General features: G+C 47.1%; 1 protein-coding gene across 2 annotated transcripts in view; it reads left to right on the forward strand.

Annotated features, from left to right (window-relative positions):
* Window positions 1-434: 434 nt before the first annotated feature.
* ABCG1 (ATP-binding cassette, sub-family G (WHITE), member 1) overlaps window positions 435-19,920 on the forward strand; it is a 95,708-nt gene continuing 76,222 nt past the window's right edge. The window contains exons 1-2 of one of the 2 annotated variants that reach the window (XM_011954079.1): window positions 435-595; window positions 2,301-2,447. In XM_011954079.1, coding sequence (XP_011809469.1) covers window positions 2,400-2,447 — 48 coding nt within the window. In that variant the 5' untranslated portion in view covers window positions 435-595; window positions 2,301-2,399. Of the gene's footprint in view, window positions 596-2,300; window positions 2,448-16,930; window positions 17,037-19,920 lie in introns of those variants that run through there. The other variant, XM_011954082.1, reaches the window with a different exon arrangement.

Here is a 19,920-nt window from a genome sequence, read left to right on the forward strand (position 1 = left end):
AGCTCACTTTCCCCCACGTTGCTGCAATAATCATTGGCTAGAGGTATTGTGATATGTCATTAAAGTTAATCTAGACAAAAATTTGATTTACCTATAACTATATTTACCTATAACACTGTAGACCCAGAGGAATTTCAGTTTTTGCCATAATTGTTTTCAATGTGTGTTATAAAAAATAAATTCCACTATGTTCACAAATGTAAAACTTATGATCTGACCAAAAGTGAGAGATGGGTAGACTTTCCTACTTGGGTCCCTGTGTAGACGGGTACTAGGTGCTGTTTTATGCCCAGTGACTTGGGAGGAAACAGAACTGCCCCTTAGTAACCCCGCTCACTTCCTGTTTTCTGCAGTAACAGTGACATTAGGCAATATTATTACACATGGAATTGCATCATGGTGATTTTAAAACAACCCTCCCTGTAGCATTACACAGACACTGAATCATCATTTGTAGTTTGGGGGTTTTTACATGCCTGCAGTGGTGAAAACTGAAATTTTGTGCCACTTAGGGGAGTTTCTTCTTCCCTTTATTAATTGCAAAATAAATATATGTCCCTTCAGAGGGCAGCAGCAGAACTACCTATGTTTGTGGGTGAGCCACTGACAAAATGCTGTGTAGTAAGAAAATATTTTTAAATATAAATGTATGGAAAAAGTTTAATTAACTAGATGTCGATTAAGAAAAATGTAAGCCATGTCTCCTAGTTCAGGCAGCAATCATTTGTGACTTAAACTGTAATGTAAAGTATCTGTGACCTAACCAGTCAGACAGCAAATGTTGATGAACTGCCTGGATTTGGGAGATGCAGTGAGAATGAGTCAGAGCCCAGGACATGAGAGGGAGAAAGGGGGACCCTGAGGACTTGGGCTCTGGTGTGAGGATCCTGCACTCGGTGTCTGTGAGGGTGGGCGCAGAGGAGTCACAAGTTCAGGTGAGCCTGTGGCAGGGCTGCCCATGGTACCTGGTGAGCGTTTGCAGCCAGCCGGGCCATGGGGGTGAGGCCGGCTTGGTGGCTTGGATTGCCTCCTCCTCTGCAGGGTCCCAGCAGGTTTCTATATCCCTCCAGAGAAGCCTCTGGGTACATCCCATGGCTTCCCAGCCTCTCCCTCTCAGCCAGTGGAGAAGAATTCTGACCAAGCGTTGGGCATGAATACAGTCTTCCTGGGAAGTGTGGGGCTTCAATTTTCAACCGTTTTACCTGCAGTCTTCGTAGATCAACGACCCCCAAACTTTTTGGCACCAAGGACTGGTTTCATGGAAGACAATTTTTCCATGGTTTGGGGGTGGGGTGGAGGGATGCTTTGGGGATGATTCAAGTGCAATACTTTTATGTTGTCCCCCCCCTTTTTTTTTTTAAAGACAGAGTCTCCCTCTGTCAAGCTGGAGTGCAGTGGCGTGATCTCAGCTCACTGTAACCTCTGCCTTCTGTGTTCAAGTGATTCTCCTTCCTCAGCCTCCTGAGTAGTTGGGACTACAGGCATGCACCACGGTGCCCGGCTATCTTTGGTAGTTTTAGTAGAGATGGGGCTTCACCATGTTGGCCAGGCTGGTCTCGAACTCCTGACCTCAAGTGATCCACCTGCCTCGACCTCCCAAAGTGCTAGGATTACAGGCATGAGCCACCACGCCCTGCCTATGGTGCTTATTGTATTTTGTTTTATTTCTATTTTATCGTTTTTCATTTTTCTTAAGTCCCGAGGTGTATGTGCAGGATATGCAGGTTTGTTACATAGGTAAACGTGTGCCATGGTGGTTTGCTGCACCTATCAATCCACCACCTAGGCATTAAGCCCAGCATATTGTGCTTTTTTTCTTCAACTCACTTGCCACTATAAAGCCTGCCACCAGATGCAGCTTAACTGTCACTTGCCACTCACTGATAGGGTTTTGATATGTGTCTGCAAGCAGTTGACTTATTATGGTTTCTGTGCAGTCAAACCTCTCTGCCAATGTTAATCTGTGTTTGCAGCTGCTCCCCTGCGTGAGCACCACCACCTCAGCTCATTAGGCATTAGTTAGATTCTCATAAGAAGCGTGCAACCTAGATCCCTTGAGTGCTCAGTTCACAGGAGGGTTTTCACTCCTATGAGACTCTAATGCCACCACAGGAGGCAGAGCTCAAGCCATAAAGCTTCCTCGCCTGCTGCTCGCCTCCTGCTGTGTGGCCCGATTCCTAACAGGCCACGGACTGGTCTGCAGCCCGGGGGCTGGGGACTTGTTTTACATGACAGGGTGAGCTACCCTGAGTTAATCTGAGTGAACTCCATTCTGTGGACTTTCCTCCCCTCCACCACAGCGCTACACCAACCTGAACTTCGCTTCCTGAGACCTAAGATTCAGCCCCGTGCTCAGCAGACATCAGGGATCACCTACCCTGTGCCAGGAGCTGTTCTTGATGCTGGCAACGCAGGGGTGGACAAAACAGAGAGAGCCCTGCCCTCAAGTGTGGTCAGAAGAGACATGGAAGGATTTGGAAGCTAAAGCTCAGATCTAGGCTGGGCTTGTTTCAACTCGTTCCGTGGGCCTGATGTAGTCTAGAGATGATTCTTGGCCTGGGCTGTGGGAGCTCCTGCTGTGTAGTCTGGGGAAGGGCCAGCCCGAGGCAAATAGGGGACCCGCGTCTCCAGCCTTCAGCACGTCTTCCCTTCAGGGTCATCCCTCCAGGCACCCCACCGTGGGGACTTGAACTCTGCCCTTGTCCCCCAAACCACTTCATCCTGATGCTGTGGTTCTCCTGGTCCATGCATGGCGTGGAGTCCTGCTGAGTGTGCCGGTGCCTGTCCCTGCCCTCTGCGATGTCAGCTCCACGTGGCAGCAGCGTTTACCCACGGATGGATCCCCACCCCCGGACCGTGCCTGGGGACAGGTTTTGTTCGGGTTGGTCCATTACTGAGTATAGGGGCCAGGGTGCCGCTCCAGGCTCCTCTGACTCCCTCACCAGGCTGTTCCCAGAGACTTGTGAGGGAAGCTGACAATCAATATGTAAATTCAGATGGGTTTCATGCTAGTGAAAACCTGAATATTGAAATATTACAAACCTAGGGTTGAAGATCTCAGGCTGGTGGGAGTGCCTTTGTGCATGCATCTACCTGCTTTTCCTTGCAGAACTTTCTACACAACAGTTCAGCACAGGAAGCATGGAGGAGTAAAGCCATCTGGGGAAAGATGAGCAGTGAAAATGGGGGCTGGCAGGTTAGAGCAGGGGTGTGATCTCAGGGTGCAACGCTGCTGAATGCATGCACGCCTCCCTCCCCCGATCCCTCTCTTGGCAGCTCCCAGGTAACTTAGCCACCCACATCTTAATTTCACTCAACAGCCACAACAGTCTCTCTCCCTTATTTTTTTCGTTTGAGACAAGGTCTCGCTCTGTCACCCAGGCTGAAGTGCAGTGGTGTGATCACAACTCACTGCAACCTCTGCCTCCCAGGCTCAAGCGATCCTTCCACTTCAGCCACCTGAGTGGTTGAGACTACAGGTGCGCACCACCATGCCTGGCTGATTTTTAAAATTTTTTATAGAGATGAGGTCGCACCCTGTTGCTCAGGTTGGTCTTGAACTCCTGGGCTCAAGCGATCCTCCAGCCTCAGCCTCCCAAAGTGCTGGGATTACAGGTGTGAGCCACAATGCCCAGACTTCAACAGTCACAGCTATCTCTTGGCATAGACTGTTTGCTATTGGCAAAAGGACAGACACAAAGGCCAATGGCACAGGATAGAAAGCCCAGAATCACACCCACTCAAAGGTACAAAGCAAATCAGTGGAGGATGGACAGCTTTTCCAGCAAGCGCTGCTGACGCATTTGAGTATCCATGTGCAGAAGAAAAGAACCTGGACTTAAATTTTCTTCTACCAAAGTTAACTCAAAAATGCATCGTAAATGTAGAATATTTGGGAATTTTGAGAGTTATTCAGGCATTATGAATCCTAATCCTTTGTTGGACATGAGATTTGCAAATATTTTCTCCTGGTCTATTATTAATACTTATCTTTTCATCTTCTTAACAGGATCTTTCTCAGAGTCAACACTTTTCATTTTGATGTAGTCCCATTTATCAGTTGTTCATTCTATGGATCATGCTTTTGGAACTCTTTGGCTCTGGATCCTAAAGATATCCTCCTAATATTTTTTTCCCTGAAAGGTTATTTCACATCTACGATGCACTTTGAGTTAACTTTTATGTAAGAAAATTTAAGTCCAGGTTCATTTTTTCTGCCCATGGATACCCAAATGCGTCAGCAGCTCTTGCTGGAAAAGCCATCCATCCTCCACTGATTTGCTTTGTACTTTTGAGTGGGTGTAATTCTGGGTTTTCCATTCTGTTCCATTGCTCTTTGTGTCTGTCCTTTTCCCAGTAACAAACAGTCTGGATTATTGTAGCTATAAAATAAGTCTTGACATCAGGTAGACTGATTTCTCCTCCTTTATTCTTCTTTTTCAAAATCGTTTTAACTCTTCTAATTCCTTGGCCTTTTCCTTAAATTTTAGACTATTCTTGTTTATATCTACAGAAAATTTTGCTGAGATTTTAATAACAATTACCTTAAACATGCACATTTTGGTGATCATTGATATATTTATGATGTTAAATCTTCCAGTCTAAACAGTATTTCCCTCCTTTTTTCTTTAGTTTTTTTTTTACTTCTTTTTTTTTTTGAGATGGAGTCTCGCTCTGTCACCCAGGCTGGAGTGCAGTGGCCGGATCTCAGCTCACTGCAAGCTCCGCCTCCCGGGTTTACGCCATTCTCTCGTCTCAGCCTCCCAAGTAGCTGGGACTACAGGCACCCGCCACCTCGCCCAGCTAATTTTTTGTATTTTTTTAGCAGAGACGGGGTTTCACCGTGTTAGCCAGGATGGTCTCGATCTCCTGACCTTGTGATCCACCCGTCTCAGCCTCCCAAAGTGCTGGGATTACAGGCTTGAGCCACCGTGCCCGGCCTTTTTTACTTCTTTTATCAGGATTTTGTGGTTTTAGTGTACAGGTCCTGTACCTGTTTTGTTAGGTTTACACCTAGGTACCGAATTTTGTTTGAGCAGTTGCAAATGGTATCATGTTTTTAATTCTAGTGTCCATATGTGCATCGACAGAGCATAGAAATAAAATTTATTTATGTATGTTTATCTTGTATCCTGCAACCTTGCTTGAACTCACTTATTGTTTCAGGAGTGCTTTTGTAGATAGTTTGGGATTTCTTAGGTAGACAATCATGTCATTTGAAAATAGAAACAGTTTTGCTTTTTTTTTCCTTTCCAACCTGTCTGCCATTTATTTCCTTTTCTTGCTTTACCACACTGGCTAGAAATTCCAGCACCATGTTGAATAAGAGTGGTGAAAGCAAACATCCTTGCATTATGTTTGATATTAAGGAGCAAGCATTCAGTGTTTCACCATTAATTATATTATTAACTGTAGATTTCTTGTTGATGCTGTTTATTAAGTGGAACTTCTCTATTCCTATTTTTCTGAGTGTTTTAACCATGAATGGGTATAGAATTTTGTCAAGTGCTTTTTCTGTATCAACTGGCATGATCATGTGACTTTTTCCTCTTTAGTCTGTTAATATGGTATATTACACTGATTGACTTTCAAATATTGAACCAGCCTTAATGTCTCTGGAATAAACCCCACCTGAATGTGGTATATAATTTTAAAAATATATTTCTGAACTCTATCTACTAGCATTTTGTTTGGGTTTTCTGCGTTTATATTCGTGAGGGCCATTGGTCTGCAGTGCAGTAGTCTTGCTGTGTTGCCCAGGCTGGAGTGCAATGGCTATTTACAGGCACAAAAATGGTGCACTAAGGCCTCCAACTCCTGGCTTCAAGCAACCCTCTTGCCTCAGCCCGTGATCAACTATAGTATTTTTTAAAAATATTATATTTGTCTGATTTTGATATCAGGGTATACTAACTAAATAAAATGAATTGAGAAGTGTTTCTTCCTCCTCTGTTTTCTGGAGGAGATTGCCTAGAATTGGTGTTAGTTTTTTAAAATGTTTGCTAGAATTCTCCAGTGATATCATCTGGGCCTGGAGAATTAGGTGTTTTTTGTTTTGTTTTGTTTTGTTTTGAGTTTTCAAAACTAAATTCAATGTTATTAATAGTTATGAGACTATTAAAATAGTTTGTTTATATTCAGTGAGTTGTAGTTTGTGTCATGTGAGGAATTGGCTCGTTTCATCTAAGCTGTCAAATGCATGATTACAGAGTTGTTTGTAGTGTTCCCTCATTGTCCTTTGGATGCCTGTGGGATCTGTAGTGATGTCCCTTGCTCCATCCCTAATATCAGTAATTTGTATCTTCTCTGTTTTTCCTTTGTTCATCTTGCTAGAGGGTTGTCAATTTATTTATTGTGGCCAGGCAAGGTGGCTCACACCTGTAATCCCAGCACCTTGGGAGGCCAAGGTGGGCAGATTACCTGAGGTCAGGAGTTTGAGACCAGCCTGGCCAACATGGTAAAACCCTGTCTCTACTAAAAATACAAACATGAGCTGGGTGTGGTGGTGGGCACCTATAATCCCAGCTACTTGGGAGGCTGAAGCAGGAGAATCACTTGAACTTGGGAGGCGGAGGTTGCAGTGAACTGAGATCGTGACACTGCACTCCACCCTGGGAGACAGAGCAAGACTCTGTCTCAGGAAAGAAAAAGAAAGAAAGAAAAAAATTTATTGATTGCTTCAAGAACCAGCTTTGTGTTTCATTGATTTTTCTCTACTGGCTTTCTCTTTTCAGTTTCACTGATTTCTGTGATTATCTTTACTATTCACTTTCTTTTCTGACTTTTATCTCTTTTTTCTACATTCTTGAGGTAAGAGTTTCAGTTATCACTTTGAGAGTTTTCCTCATTTCCAACGTATATGAATTCAGTGCTATAAATTTCCCTCTCCTTACTGTTTTAGTTGTGTCCCACAAATTTTGATATTTTTATTTTCATGTATTTTTATTTTCATTTTCATTCAGGTAAATGTATTTTTATTGCCCTTCAGACGCCCTCTTTGCCTCCTAACTTATTTTAAAGTGTGTTGTTTGGATTCTAACTGTTCAGATGTTTTTCTTATATCTTCCTGTTATCGATTTCTAATTTGATTCCACTTTGATCAGAAAACAGTCTGGTGCCAGGCATGGTGGCTCATACATGTAATCCCAGCACTTTGGGAGGCTGAGGTGGGAGGATCACTTGAGGCCAGGAGTTAGAGACCAGCATGACAAAACCCCATCTCTATTAAAAGTGCAAGAATTAGCCAGACATGATAGCACAACACCTGTAATCCCAGCTACTCAGGAGGCTGAGACATGAGAATCACTTGAGCCCAGGAGGTGGAGGTTGCAGCAAGCTGAGATCATGCCCCTGCACTCCAGCCTGGGTGACAGAGGGAGACTCTGTCTCAAAAATAAATAAATAAATAAATAAATGCAATCTGTACAATTTGAGTTTGTTGAGGTTTGCTTTGTGGCCCAGAATATGGTTTAACTTGGTATCTGTTTTATGGATACTTGAATGTGCATTCTTCTGTTGTCAGATGGAGTGTTATATATATATATATATATATTGATTATATATATTATATATATTGATTATATATTGATATATATTGATTATATATTGGTTATATATTATATATAGATTATATATTGATATATATTGATTTTAATATATATTATATATATATTGATTATGATCCTATTGATTAATAGTATCATTGAGTTCTTCTATATCCTGGTGCTACAGGCATGTGCCACCACATCTGGATAATTTTTAAATTTTTTGTAGACATGGGACCTCACTATGTTCCCCAGGCTGATCTCAAACTCCTGTGCTGAAGCAATCCTCCTGCCTCAGCCTCTCAAAGTGCTGTCCTTCTTGATGTTCAAAGTTTCATTCTTTTACCATTTTATTTATGTTTAAATAACTTCATTTCATCATTCTTTTAGGTTATGTCTACTAGTGACACATTTTCTTAGTTTTTCTTTCTCTGAGAATATCTTGATTTCTGGGTGGCCAGTGTTGGTTTTTGTTTTTGTTTTTTTTTCTTTCAGGAAATGAAAAATGTTTTGCTAATTCTGTCTTCTTCTATGGTTTCAATGAGAAATATGCTGTCATTTGAATTGCTTTTTCCCCTATAGGTAAGGTATTGTTTCTCTTTCATTCCCTTTAAGATCTCTTCTTTGTCTTCAGTTTTCAGAAATTTGACTATAATATGTCTTGGTATAGTTTTATTTGCGTTTATTCTGTTTGGAGTTTGCTAAGGTTCTTGAATCTCCAGGTTTATGTCTTTTGCTAGGTTTGAGAAGTTTTTAACTGTTATTTCTTTGATTATTTTTTAACCCCTCAGCCCCACTTCTGGGTTTCTGTTAGATCTTTATGTACAGTTCTACAGGCCCCTCAAGCTGTGTTCATTTTTTGTTCAGCTTGTTTTTCTCTGTTGTTCAGATTCGATGATTTCTATTGTTCCATTTTCCAGTTTATTGATTCTTTCCTCTGTCCCCTCCATTCTGCTATTAAGCCTGTCTGCTGAGTTTTTAATTTTGGTTATTTAATTTTTCAATTCTAAACTTTCTATTTTGTTCTTTTTACCTTCTATTTGTTTGCTAAGACTTTCTACTTTCTATTTTATTTTTTCAAATCTGCTCGTAATTGCTCACTGAAGCGCTTTTATGATGGCTGCTTGTCAACACTTGTTGGATAATTCTAACACTGCTGTCATCTTTGCGTTGGCATGCATTGATTGACATCCAATCTGACATCACTCTGGCAGGGGAAGGGGGCACAGCACTGCCACCTTGCTACCAGGCAAGGGTACAAGTCCAGGTTCCCTGCTCAGCCTTTGCTGACACCCTAAAGAGGGGTTCCTCATTACTACTGGATGGGTGTTGAAGTTCTGGCTTCCCATTTGGCCTCTACTGATACCTCCCTAGCTGGGGGAGGTAGGAGACCTTACTTCTGTTCCCCATATGGTCTTCATGACATCACAAGGTGATGAGTATCCCTGTTCCCCTGGGTGGTGGTGAAAGTCCTGACTCTACTGGGTCTCCTATCGCCACCCCAGCAAGGTGGATGAGGAGCTTCTCATTACTGCCCAGTGGGAGCAGAAGTCCCAACTTCCTAATTGGCCTTCTCTGACACATATATTATGGCTAGAGGAGTAGGAGTTGGTTTATGTGCCTAATTACAGCCTGAGGAGGGTGGAAATCTAAGCTCCCCACTCTTTCTTTGCTGGCGTGGGTGGACATTTGACCACAGTTTATTCTGGAATGTTTGGTTGAAGCAGAGAAGTTATTGTCTAAACATTTTCTGTCCTCTAGGTTGCCCCTTTCCTGTTCTTTTGGCTAGCAAGAGCAGCCTTTTGTTGGGACTTTTTTTTGTGTGTGTGTGTGCTCATTTGCATTTCCAGGTTCTCAGCTTCTTCAACTCAAAATCTGGGATATATGATGCAAAACAAAAATCCAGGGACCTCACCACAGTGTGGCTCCTTGGGTCCCAAGATCCCTGGATGGTTTGCCTTCCTTTCCCCATCTTCCAGAGTCTCCTTATGTTTGTTTTGTGTAGTATCCAAGGTTTTTAATTGTAATTAGAGGGAGGACTAGGGAAGAACATGTCTATGCCATCTTCCCACAAGCCTGTCTTATGACTTTCAACAGATTGAACTTGGGCTTCTTGTAGAAATCTGCCCGTTTGAAATAGGTCTTCCCTCTTCACCCAGTAAATACCTGACAGTAGTGAACATGTGGAAAGATACTTAGCCAGGTGCCAGGAGACCTGGGTCCTTGTCCGGGCTTTATGGCCCTAAGCAGGTTACAAACCTCATGGAGCCTCCATTTTCTTGTTTTCATGTGGCAGAATAATTTACCGAGACAATTTATTAATTTTCCCTGCTCTAGCAATTTTCCACTCCCTTTAAAAAGTAGTCACGTCTTTTTTTCTTTTTTAAAAGGAGTTGTTTTTCTCCTAAAGCCTTTAGAGAGTTGCAGAACCTGAGGCATAAGTTTCCAGGCATGCAGAAGATAATCTCTCTAATCAAGCCTTTGCTTTTGAAAGCTTAGGCTCCACAAGGTGACTGCCCCAGGCCGTCCTGGAAGAGAGGAATGCAGAGCTGGGGTTCTGGGGGAGGGAGGCAGAAGGGTCAGGAGAAATGTCTCAGAGCCTGGAAAGGGGAGCTATGGAGTCTGCAGCCACCAGGAGAGCTCAGAGGTCTCAGGAAGGCAAGAGGATTTCTGCTCAGGTGATCAGGGGGCTGAGTCCACTGAACACTTGAGCTGTGGCCTTTGGAGCCATGGAGAGTTGATCTGGGCCTGACCTGGGCATGGCATGGAGGAGCTGCTTCTGAGGGACCAGGCACGGATCATCTGACTGATAGAAATAACAAAATGTGGGCTGCCTGGTGCCTGGTGTGAAAGTGTAAAACCCATGAGGGTCCAGCAATGGCATCTGACCTCCTACCCCACAGGGCATTCTGAAGCAAAATGCAGTCATGCACATTACAACATTTTCTAAAGCATTCGAGGTTGTCCAAACATAACTCATGGTTTTAATTAAGCACCTATTCCAGCTAGGCTCCATGCGGCGAATGATGTTGGAGCAAAGTAGTATTAGTGAGATGCTGGAATTTATCATCTCTTTGGGGAGATAATGCATGTACTGGGTGATGAAGAAGCTAAGGGTTAGAGGGTCGATCTAGAAACTGCTTGTAAGGAGTTTCTCATAGAGTGGCTTTGGGCCTCTGACTTTTAACTTCCTTGTCAAACTGATGATCATAATCAAGACTTTTTAGCTGCAAGTGACTGACATCTAATTCATACTAGTTTGGGGTTAGAAGGGAGAGGAGAGGATCCCGTGACAAAGAATAAGAATAATGAGCACCAGCCTTTATAAGATGCACACTATGTGCCGGCCATGGCTGTCAAATGCTGACTCCTCTAATCCTTGAAACAGTCTTCTGAGGCCGAACAGGATCGCTCGTCAGCCCCCTTAATAGCTGAGGTCACAGGGGCACTGAGAAGAACGAGCTTGTTTAAAGAGCCGCCATCTGGCTCTGGGGCCCGGCACTTATCAAAAGTTAAAAGTGGTTGCCCAGCCGCTTGGGAAGGGCCAACTATGGACAATGGGCGTGAACTCAGGACGGCAGGATGTAGATAGAGGTTCCAGCGATGAAAAGGCTACTGAAAGGGCTTTGTCACTTCCTCCTTCTGGGCTCTACTTCCCTGGGGGTGTTTACTTAATTCCTAGCCAGACAAACACTCTCCTTACGACTTGTCAATGCCAACAGGGAGCAGGGAAAGAAACCCTCTCCCTCTTAGGGTCCAGGAGGTCCCTGCAAGACCTCTGATGACCCCGCTGGGTTTGTATGTCTTTTCCAGAACATCAGTAGTGGCCAGAGGGATGGAATGTTCTGGGTGGCTCCGGGGGGCGGGGGAGGGGGGTCGTGTTCTACGGTTGACTATGTGGAGTCAGGGACGGGAGGTTCCCTGGAAGAAACGTGGGGTATACAGTGGTTCCAGTTACTTCCTAGAAGGGATCTGTTATGGGAGTGATGGAAAGCTTTAAATTATTTGTGGGAAGGAGGCCTCCAGTAATTTTCCGGTGTCTGTCTCTGAGACTTCTGTCCTAATCTTCAACTTTGAAGGTCATCCTCTGGCCAGATGTTATTGACTCTTTCTTCGTTTGAAGAAATGGTTTCCTAGGTCTTTCCCAGCCACTCTTGGTTCCGTGCTAATGGAAGAAAACAAAAGGAATCTATCTGTAATACTTAACTTGTCTTGTCTTAACTTAATCTATGAAATATCTACTTGCAGTTTTTCCCCTGAAACCATCTCTCATCATCTGTCTTGCCACCGTAGCTTCCAGACATCTGCTGCCCCCACTCCCTCCGCCCTGCACCTCCCTCACCTCTTTGGCTTCCCTCATCTCATGGCCCCTCCTTTGCACTGACCTCCCACAGGCTGTGTGCGCTTGGTAAAGAAGGGGTCCTCTCTGGAGCTGGGCTGGCTCACCAGAGGAAGCGAAGGGACATATCTGGACACTGGAGACAGAACACCACTGAAGTCAAGAGCGCCAGCAAAATAGGAAACAAACAGTGGAGATTAAGCATTCTCATTTCTTTTTTAAAAAATTTATTTTATTATTATGATTTTTTTTGAGATGAAGTCTCCCTCTGTTGCCCAGACTGGAGTGCAGTGTCGTGATCTTGGCTCACTGCAAACTCCGCCTTCCAGGTTCAAGTGATTCTCCTGCCTCAGCCTCTGGAGTAGCTGGGACTACAGGTGCGTGCCACCAGACCTAGCTAATTTTTGTATTTTTAGTAGAGGCGGGGTTTCACCATGTTGGCCAGGATGGTCTCAATCTCTTGACCTTGTGATCCGTCCACTTCGGCCTCCCAAAGTGCTGGCATTACAGGTGTGAGCCGCCACGGCTGGCCTCAGCATTCCCATTTCTTTCAAATGAACCAACACACAAAGTTCCTATTTGGTGTATCCAACCAGCCTTACATCGCTGCCCTCCCTGATGACATGGTCTCTGTGTCTGACCCACTTTCCCAGGCTTCCCCTTGAAGGTGTAAGACATGGTTTTCCTCTGCACCTGTTCTTCCTCCTTTCTCCACTCACCTTTCCCTTCCTCCTTCCTTCCTCTCTCTGTCTCTACCTCTCTTCTTTCCTTCCTTTCATTCTCCCTGCTATGACCCAAATATTGGTATCCTCCCCAAATTCATATGTTAGAACCTAATACCCATTATGATAGCATTAAGAGATGCAGTCCTGGGCCCGGCACGGTAGCTCACGTCTGTAATCCCAGCACTTTGGGAGGCCAAGGCGGGTGGATCACCTGAGGTCAGGAGTCCAAGACCAGACTGGCCAAGATGGCAAAGCCCCGTCTCTATGAAAAATACATAAAAAAATTAACTGGGCATGGTGGCATGCACCTGTAATCCCAGCTACCCAGGAGGCTGAGGCAGGAGAATCGCTGGAACCTGAGCAACAGAAGCTGCAGTGAGCCGAGATTGTGCCACTGCACTCCAGCCTGGGTGACAGAGCAAGACTGTTAAAAAAAATAAGTAAATGAAAACCAACAAAAAAAGAGAGATGTGGTCCTTGGGAAGTGATTAGGCCACGAGGAATGGGATTGACGAATTTATTAAATGGTTTGAAACAGGTTGAAAGGAGCCCCTTTCCTTTCTACCATGGGAGGACACAGAAGGCACATCTGTGAGGAACAGGCCTCCAGACACTGAATTTTCTGGCACCTTGAATTTGGACTTCCCAGCCTCTAGAACTGTGAATAAATTTTTGTTGTTTTTAAGTTCCCTAGTCTAAGGTATTTTGTTATAGGAGTCCAAGTGGACTGAGACAGAAATTGGTACCAAGAAGCAGAGTGCTGCAGAAACAAAGACCTGCAGATGTGGAAGAGGCTCTGGAAGTGGGTAATGGGCAGAGGCTGGAAGAGTTTGGAGGAGCAGGCTCAAAAGGCCTGGGCTGCCAAGAGTGAACATAAAGGGTGATCCTGGTGTGGTCTCAGAAGAAGAGGACCCAGAGCCTCCGAGATTATGTAAGTGGCTGTGATCAGAATGCTGATAGAAGTATGGATGGTAAAGGCCACTCTGTTGAGGTGTCAGACAGAAATGAGGAACGTGTTACTGGAAACGGGAGGAAGGGCCATCCTTGTGACAGATGGCAAGGGACTCGGCTGAACTGTTTGTGTCCTCGTGTTCTGTGCAAGTCAGAGTGGCAGGGGATGAACTTGAATATTTGGTGGAAGAAACACCCTAAACCATGCCTTGAGGACACTGCATAGCTTCTCTCCACTGCTTATGGTAAAATGTGAGAAGGCAAGAAATCAATTAAAGACAGAATTTATAGCCAAAAGGGGAGGCAGAACGTACAGAATATTCTCAGCCTGGCCATACTGTAAAGAAAAAAAAAGTATGTCTGAAATCGAGGCTGTGGCCAAACTAGTGTTTCAGGCAGAGATTAGCATAGAGAGGCAGAAGCCAGGTGCTGTGCATGAAGATAGTGACGGCATAACGCTGAAGGCGTTTCAGAGGTTACCAGTGCTGCCCTCCCATCACAGGCCCAGAGTGCCGAGGTCTGGGGGAAAGAACTATGCCCACAGAGGCACCTGAAGTGCCTGCAGAACCTTGGCACCTGCTGCAGTGTGTTCCCCTCAGAGGACACAATGAATAAACCTTGGGCATCTGCGCAGGGCCCTCTCCATGGGTGTATAGCGGGTAGGAGCTATGGAGGCACAGCTAACTCCATCTGGATTTCAGAGAACGCTTTGGAGAGCCTTGGGCTCCAGGCAGAGAACTGCCACAGGGGCGGAGCCACTGCAATAAGCCCCCACCAGGACAATGCCCAGTGCAGCTGTGGGGGCAGGGCCACCTGAAGACCTCAGACTAGCAGAGCCACTGACGTGCACCTCCAGCCTGAGAGAGCCACAGGCAGGGGACTCCATCCCATGAGAGCTGCAGTGTGGGCTGTGCTCAGCAAAGCCATGTAGGAGGCACCACCCAGAGCCCTGGGGGCCCAAGTCCCTCCTTAGAGTGTTCAGAAGATGGGACCATGGAGTCAAAGAAGATATGATGCTTTTTGCCCTGTTGGGTTTTGGACTTACTTGAGACTCGTTATCCCTTTCTTCTTTCCTATTTTTCTCTTTTTGGATGGAAATGTCTGTCCTGTGCCTGCCCCATCCTTGCATTTTGAAAGCACATAACTCGTTTGCCTTCACAAGGTCACCGCTGAAAGGATTTTCCCCAAGAGGACGTTTACCTTGAGTCCCACTCACATCTGATTTAAATGATATGTAGCTGGGACTCTGGGCTTTAGACTTTTGATTTGGTGCCGGGAACAACTTAAGACTTTGGGCACTATTGAGATGGAGTGAACATATTTGGCATGTGAGAAGACTGTGAATTTTGGAGAGCCAGGGGTGGAATGCTATGGTCTGAATATTGGGGTTCCTCCTAAATTTATTTGTTGGGACCTAATGCCCAGTGTGATTAATACTCTGATAGTACTGAGGTGTAGGCTTTGGAAGGTGATTAGATCATGAAGGCTTTGCCTCATGAATAGGGTGGAACTCTCATAAGACAGGTTGCAGGGACCGTCTCTTCCTCTTCCATCATGTGAGGACACAGAGGCACCATCTATGAGGAACAGGCCCTCACCCGACACCAGAGATGCTGGAGCTCTGACCTTGGACCTCCCAGCTTCCAGTACTGTGAACAATACATTTCTGTAGTTTACAGATTTCCCAGTCTAAGATGTTTGTTACAGCAGCCAGAATGGACTAAGACACACGTACACTCTCTCCCTCCCTTGGTCAGAGAAGCCAACAGGGCCGGGACCAGGCTGACCAGAAGGGAGGTCTCCAGGCCCAGCCCAGGGCAAGTTCGCCACAGGGATGCCTCTCGAGCATGATCTCCTGCTGTGTCATCTCGGCCTGGGATGCCAAGGGCACGGTGTTCGTCCCTGTCTCTCCCTCCCTCACATCGCTCACCAGTATCGGACAGGATAGCCACAAGCCCCTCTTTCCTGCTTATACTTGGAGCAGCATCTTCTATTCTTAACTGGCTGGGAACTTTTATCTTCAGAGTCAGAGATTTGGGTTGTGAAAAGCAAGCAAGCAGACAAATACCTCTCTGCATCCTCCTCCCCCTTCTCCTACCCAGTTTCCAGACTTTGGGGGAAAAAAAATCCCATAAACTGTCATACTTCATATTGCCAACAGGCACCAGTGGGCATGGTGCGGAGAGGAGCAGGGCAAAGGGGCAGAGGGACAGCCTCCTTTTTTTTTTTTTGTTTTCCTCCATGAAATGGGGAGGTATCAAGTGAGCGAGATGTGCCCGGCCACACAGTGAAGCACAAAGCAGCCGAAGACACAGCAGGCAGGTCAGGTCTGTGTGCACACTGGCAGGCTGCGTGCAGGCCGGCCTCAGCCCAGGTGGAGAAGCAGAGAGATCTGCACGGGAACCAGGGATTCAGAGACCTGTTGTTGGTGTCCTGCAGAAGATGGGGCAATTTGAGTCACCAAGCCAGTCTCACCCCACTGCCCGGCTGGTTGCAGAAACTCACCAGGGACAAGGGGTTGCCCCACCACAGGCCCACCTGGACATGTGACTCCCCTGCACCCACCCTCACAAGCACCAAGTGCAGGATCCTCACGCCAGAGGCCAAGTCCTCAGGGTGCCCCTTTCTCCCCATCATGTTTGGCCTCAGCAGCTGGAAGTCAACAGAAATAAATCAGACACTCCTAAAATGGGACACCACAGGGAAGGCCAGATGGAATAGGAGTCCTCTTCCCACAGACCTAGACTTCCGTTGATTCCACTCAAAGTCGACTGGGTGATGCTGTTGGCTGCAAGTCAAGGCCAACATGGGCTGTGCTAATAGATGCAGACCCTCCAGAGGAAAGGAACACATCACCCTGGCCTGTTCCGTCCTGATCACACTGAATAGGTGTTCTTTGGTGGGCTCTGAATTTCACAAGGGACACTGAGGAACTGGCACCCATCCCAAGAAGGGGAAAGTGGACAAAAGGGTGTCTTCTAGGAAGCCACACTGGAGAGACTGGGGGCGTCTGGTCCAGAGAACAAGGATCTGGAAAGAATGTTGGTGCCACCATTGGCTGGCCAGGGCCTACTCTGGGGAGTGACACCATGTTGCTGTGGCACACAGAGCAGTCAGGGTGACAGGGAGTCCGATCAGACACAGGTTCAGTTTGCTAGTGGTGACAACACTTAATAATGGAGTGGGTTGCCTGCTGCGGTAGTGACATGGTTTGGTTGTGTCCCCACCCAAATGTCATCTTGAATGGTAGCTCCCATAATTCCCGCATGTTGTAGGAAGGACCTGGTCAGAGATCTTTGAATCATAGGGGCTGGTCTTTTCCGTGCTATTCTCACGATAGTGAATAAGTCTCATGAGCTCTGATGGCTTTATAAAGGGGAGTTTCCCTGCACATGCTCTGTCTCTTGTCTGCCGCCATGTGAGACATGCCTTTCACTTTCTGCCACGATCATGAGGCTTCCCCAGCCATGTGGAATTGTGAGTCTGTTAAATCTCTTTCCTTTGTAAATTGCCCAGTCTCAGGTATGTCTTTATCAGCAGCGTGAAAACAGACTAATACAGACAGGAAGTGGCTCCCCACTGGAAATTATCGGGCCCAGTAGGACTTGCCTGTCAGCAATGTCTTAGCATAAATTTCTGTTGGGGTTGGGACTAAGCTGGTCCTATTGAGAGCTCCCCTTGATCCTCAGGGTTCTACTTAGAATGCCTTGAATGGCCTTGGCTGGGCACCTACGCCCAGCCTTTCTGCATGGTCCCATTGGGGCTAACCTTCTCATTTCACCCCATGTGAACCAGCCCAGGCCTATTGGGGTTTTGCAGTGGTTGCTGCTAGCTACAGGAGCAAGCGTGTAGCTGCTGGGGGGCCATGTGGAGACAGCCTGCCAGAGGGAAGACCACCTGGGGAGGCCAGAGCCGTGGAAAGAGCAAGAGACCAGGGACTGAGGACAGAGTAGTATAGGTCTTTGGTCCCGGCAGGCCTGAAACCAGTGCACTCTGAACCTTTCTGTACTTAGCTTAAGCCAGTTGGAGTTTCTGTCCTTTACAACCAAGAGCCTTGATAGGAGCGGCACAGATCTGTGCTGCACTACTGTTGGCTTCTTCCCTGATCAGGCGCTGGAGAGGAACACAGCAAGGACTAGAGTGGGATGCTTGCTCGGTGCTAGGCACAGTGGAAAGTGCTTGCCACGCCTTATTTCCCATGTGGTGGGGATTTTGACCCCACTGTACAGATGGATAAGTGAGGACCCTTTCACTTATCCTGCAATAGAAAATCCAGCAGCCAAAGCCAACAAGGGCCCGGAATAGTGTCTTCCCTCTCTGACTTCATCCTCATGCTCCACACACCGTCCCCCTGGCCGTTCCCAGCAGCCCAGTAAGCACTGCCTCACACTTCCAGTTCCAGACCAGCCATGATGGCCAGGCCGGATGGGAGCCATTGACCAGCTGAAGCCAAATTGCCTATTCTCGAGCTGAAGGTCGATCAATCCCACATAAATCTTGGGGCAGAGAACTGGGGGGAGATAGAGGAGGGGGGAATGTCTAGAAGGAAATTCTGAGCACATTCCTGGAAGTGAGGAGGATGGATATTGGACAGAAATTATGTCGCTGCAGGTGCCCAGGCATCCCTCGCTTGCCCTGGTCACATGGGCAGTTCCTCCCTGGTTGTGTCCCGTGCCTCCTCTCCTGCTCCAGGGCCTGTCTGTTTCTGGAGCAAGGTGGGTCCCAGGGCTGGGCACCAGTCCCCATCTCCAACCATGAGGCACCTTCCTCTCTGCATTTTGGCATAAACGCTTCCTAGGTTTGTGGATCTGAATCCTCTTCCCAGCACACTCAGGCTTTGCTGGCCTCCCTGTGGTGTATGTTTAAGGCACCACACAGCTTCCGAGGCCTGGCACCCCGGCAGTAGCACCTGGTAAACACAGCAGTCAGATTTCTTCATCTCAGCCAAGTGTAAAATCAAGGTAACAGATCGACTTTGTTTTTTGAGATGGAGTCTTGCTCTGTTGCCCAGGCTGGAGTGCAGTGGCACCATCCCCACTCAAGCTCTGCCTCCCACATGCACGCCATTCTCCTGCCTAAACGTCCCGAGCAGCTGGGACTACAGGCAGCCGCCACCATGCTCGGCTAGTTTTTTGTATTTTTAGTAGAGACGGGGTTTCACCGTGTTAGCCAGGATGGTCTCGATATCCTGACCTCGTAATCCGCCTGCCTCAGCCTCCCAAAGTGCTGGGATTACAGGCTTGAGCCACTGTGCTCCGCGGATCCATTCTTGAGAAAACACCAGTCAGACAAAGGCTGGGCCTCCCCTTAAACTCATAACCTCGTCTCCTTATTCTCCTCCGATTTGAGGGACAGAATTTGGTTACGGTCATCTGACCTGTGGGTGTGAAGTCCACCTACCTGCCTGGCATAAAAAGCTGTGCCTCCTTTCTAGGTGAGGAGAAAGACAGAGACCTGGCTCATCTGAGGTGTGGTTGGGAGGGGGGGACCCAGGTGTGCTGGAAATGAAAAGAAATGCATTCCTGTTTTTCGTCCCAACATGCAAACAACTGAACAAAAGCATTAGGGCCTGAGACTGGGAGTAAAGAATACCTTGTCACCATGGCTACCAGGAAATGGCCCCACTTACATATAATAAGGGCTTTAGAGATGCTGGACCATCTGATATTCCAGCCTGGGGCCACATGGGAGGGTGCCCTGGTGTCATTCCTTATACAGTTCCATGAACACGGCTATGGCCAGGTTCTGAACCCAGCTCTGGAAACACCTCTGTCTGCAGAAAATGAGCCTTCCTTTTCTTTGGGGGTGAGCAGTGGGCAGAGGCCTGGCCATCTTCACTCAGCATCCCTTTGTAACCTAGCACTTAGCACACCATGGCTGACGCACAGCAATGTCACATGTGTTAGTGCACACCCTGACTCACTGCCAGGGGTCACCCCATACCAGTGCTGTTGGGGGTGTTGGAGTGGTCATCTTTTCTTTAGTCCTCAAGCTTCTAACTGGCAGAGAGCTGCCCAACACCGCGGGGGTGAGGGTAGGGGAAGAAGCAACAGAAAGAAAGAAGCCCACTTGCCCTCACCCTCCCTCTCTGGACGCTCCCTCTCTGGCCCCATCAAGCAGCCGCTTGAGGCTTGGAGGCAGTGGATTTCCTAGCCTGGGAATCCCAGGGTCTGTCGGGTGTCCCGGCAGCCTCACTCGAGCAGTGCAGGCCCAGCCCCCGCGAGTTCGGGACCCGGGGTTTCCGGGGTGGCAGGGGGGTCCCATGGCGCCTGCGAGGCCTCTGCTCGGGCGGCTCCCCGGAACCTGCGCTTCAGGGGGCCTGGTCCGCTGCCCCCCCAGGAGCAAAACAAGAGCACGCGCA

Source organism: Colobus angolensis, unplaced genomic scaffold, assembly GCF_000951035.1.
Source record: "Colobus angolensis palliatus isolate OR3802 unplaced genomic scaffold, Cang.pa_1.0 Scaffold38, whole genome shotgun sequence".
In the NCBI taxonomy this organism is placed as follows: Eukaryota; Metazoa; Chordata; class Mammalia; order Primates; family Cercopithecidae; genus Colobus; species Colobus angolensis.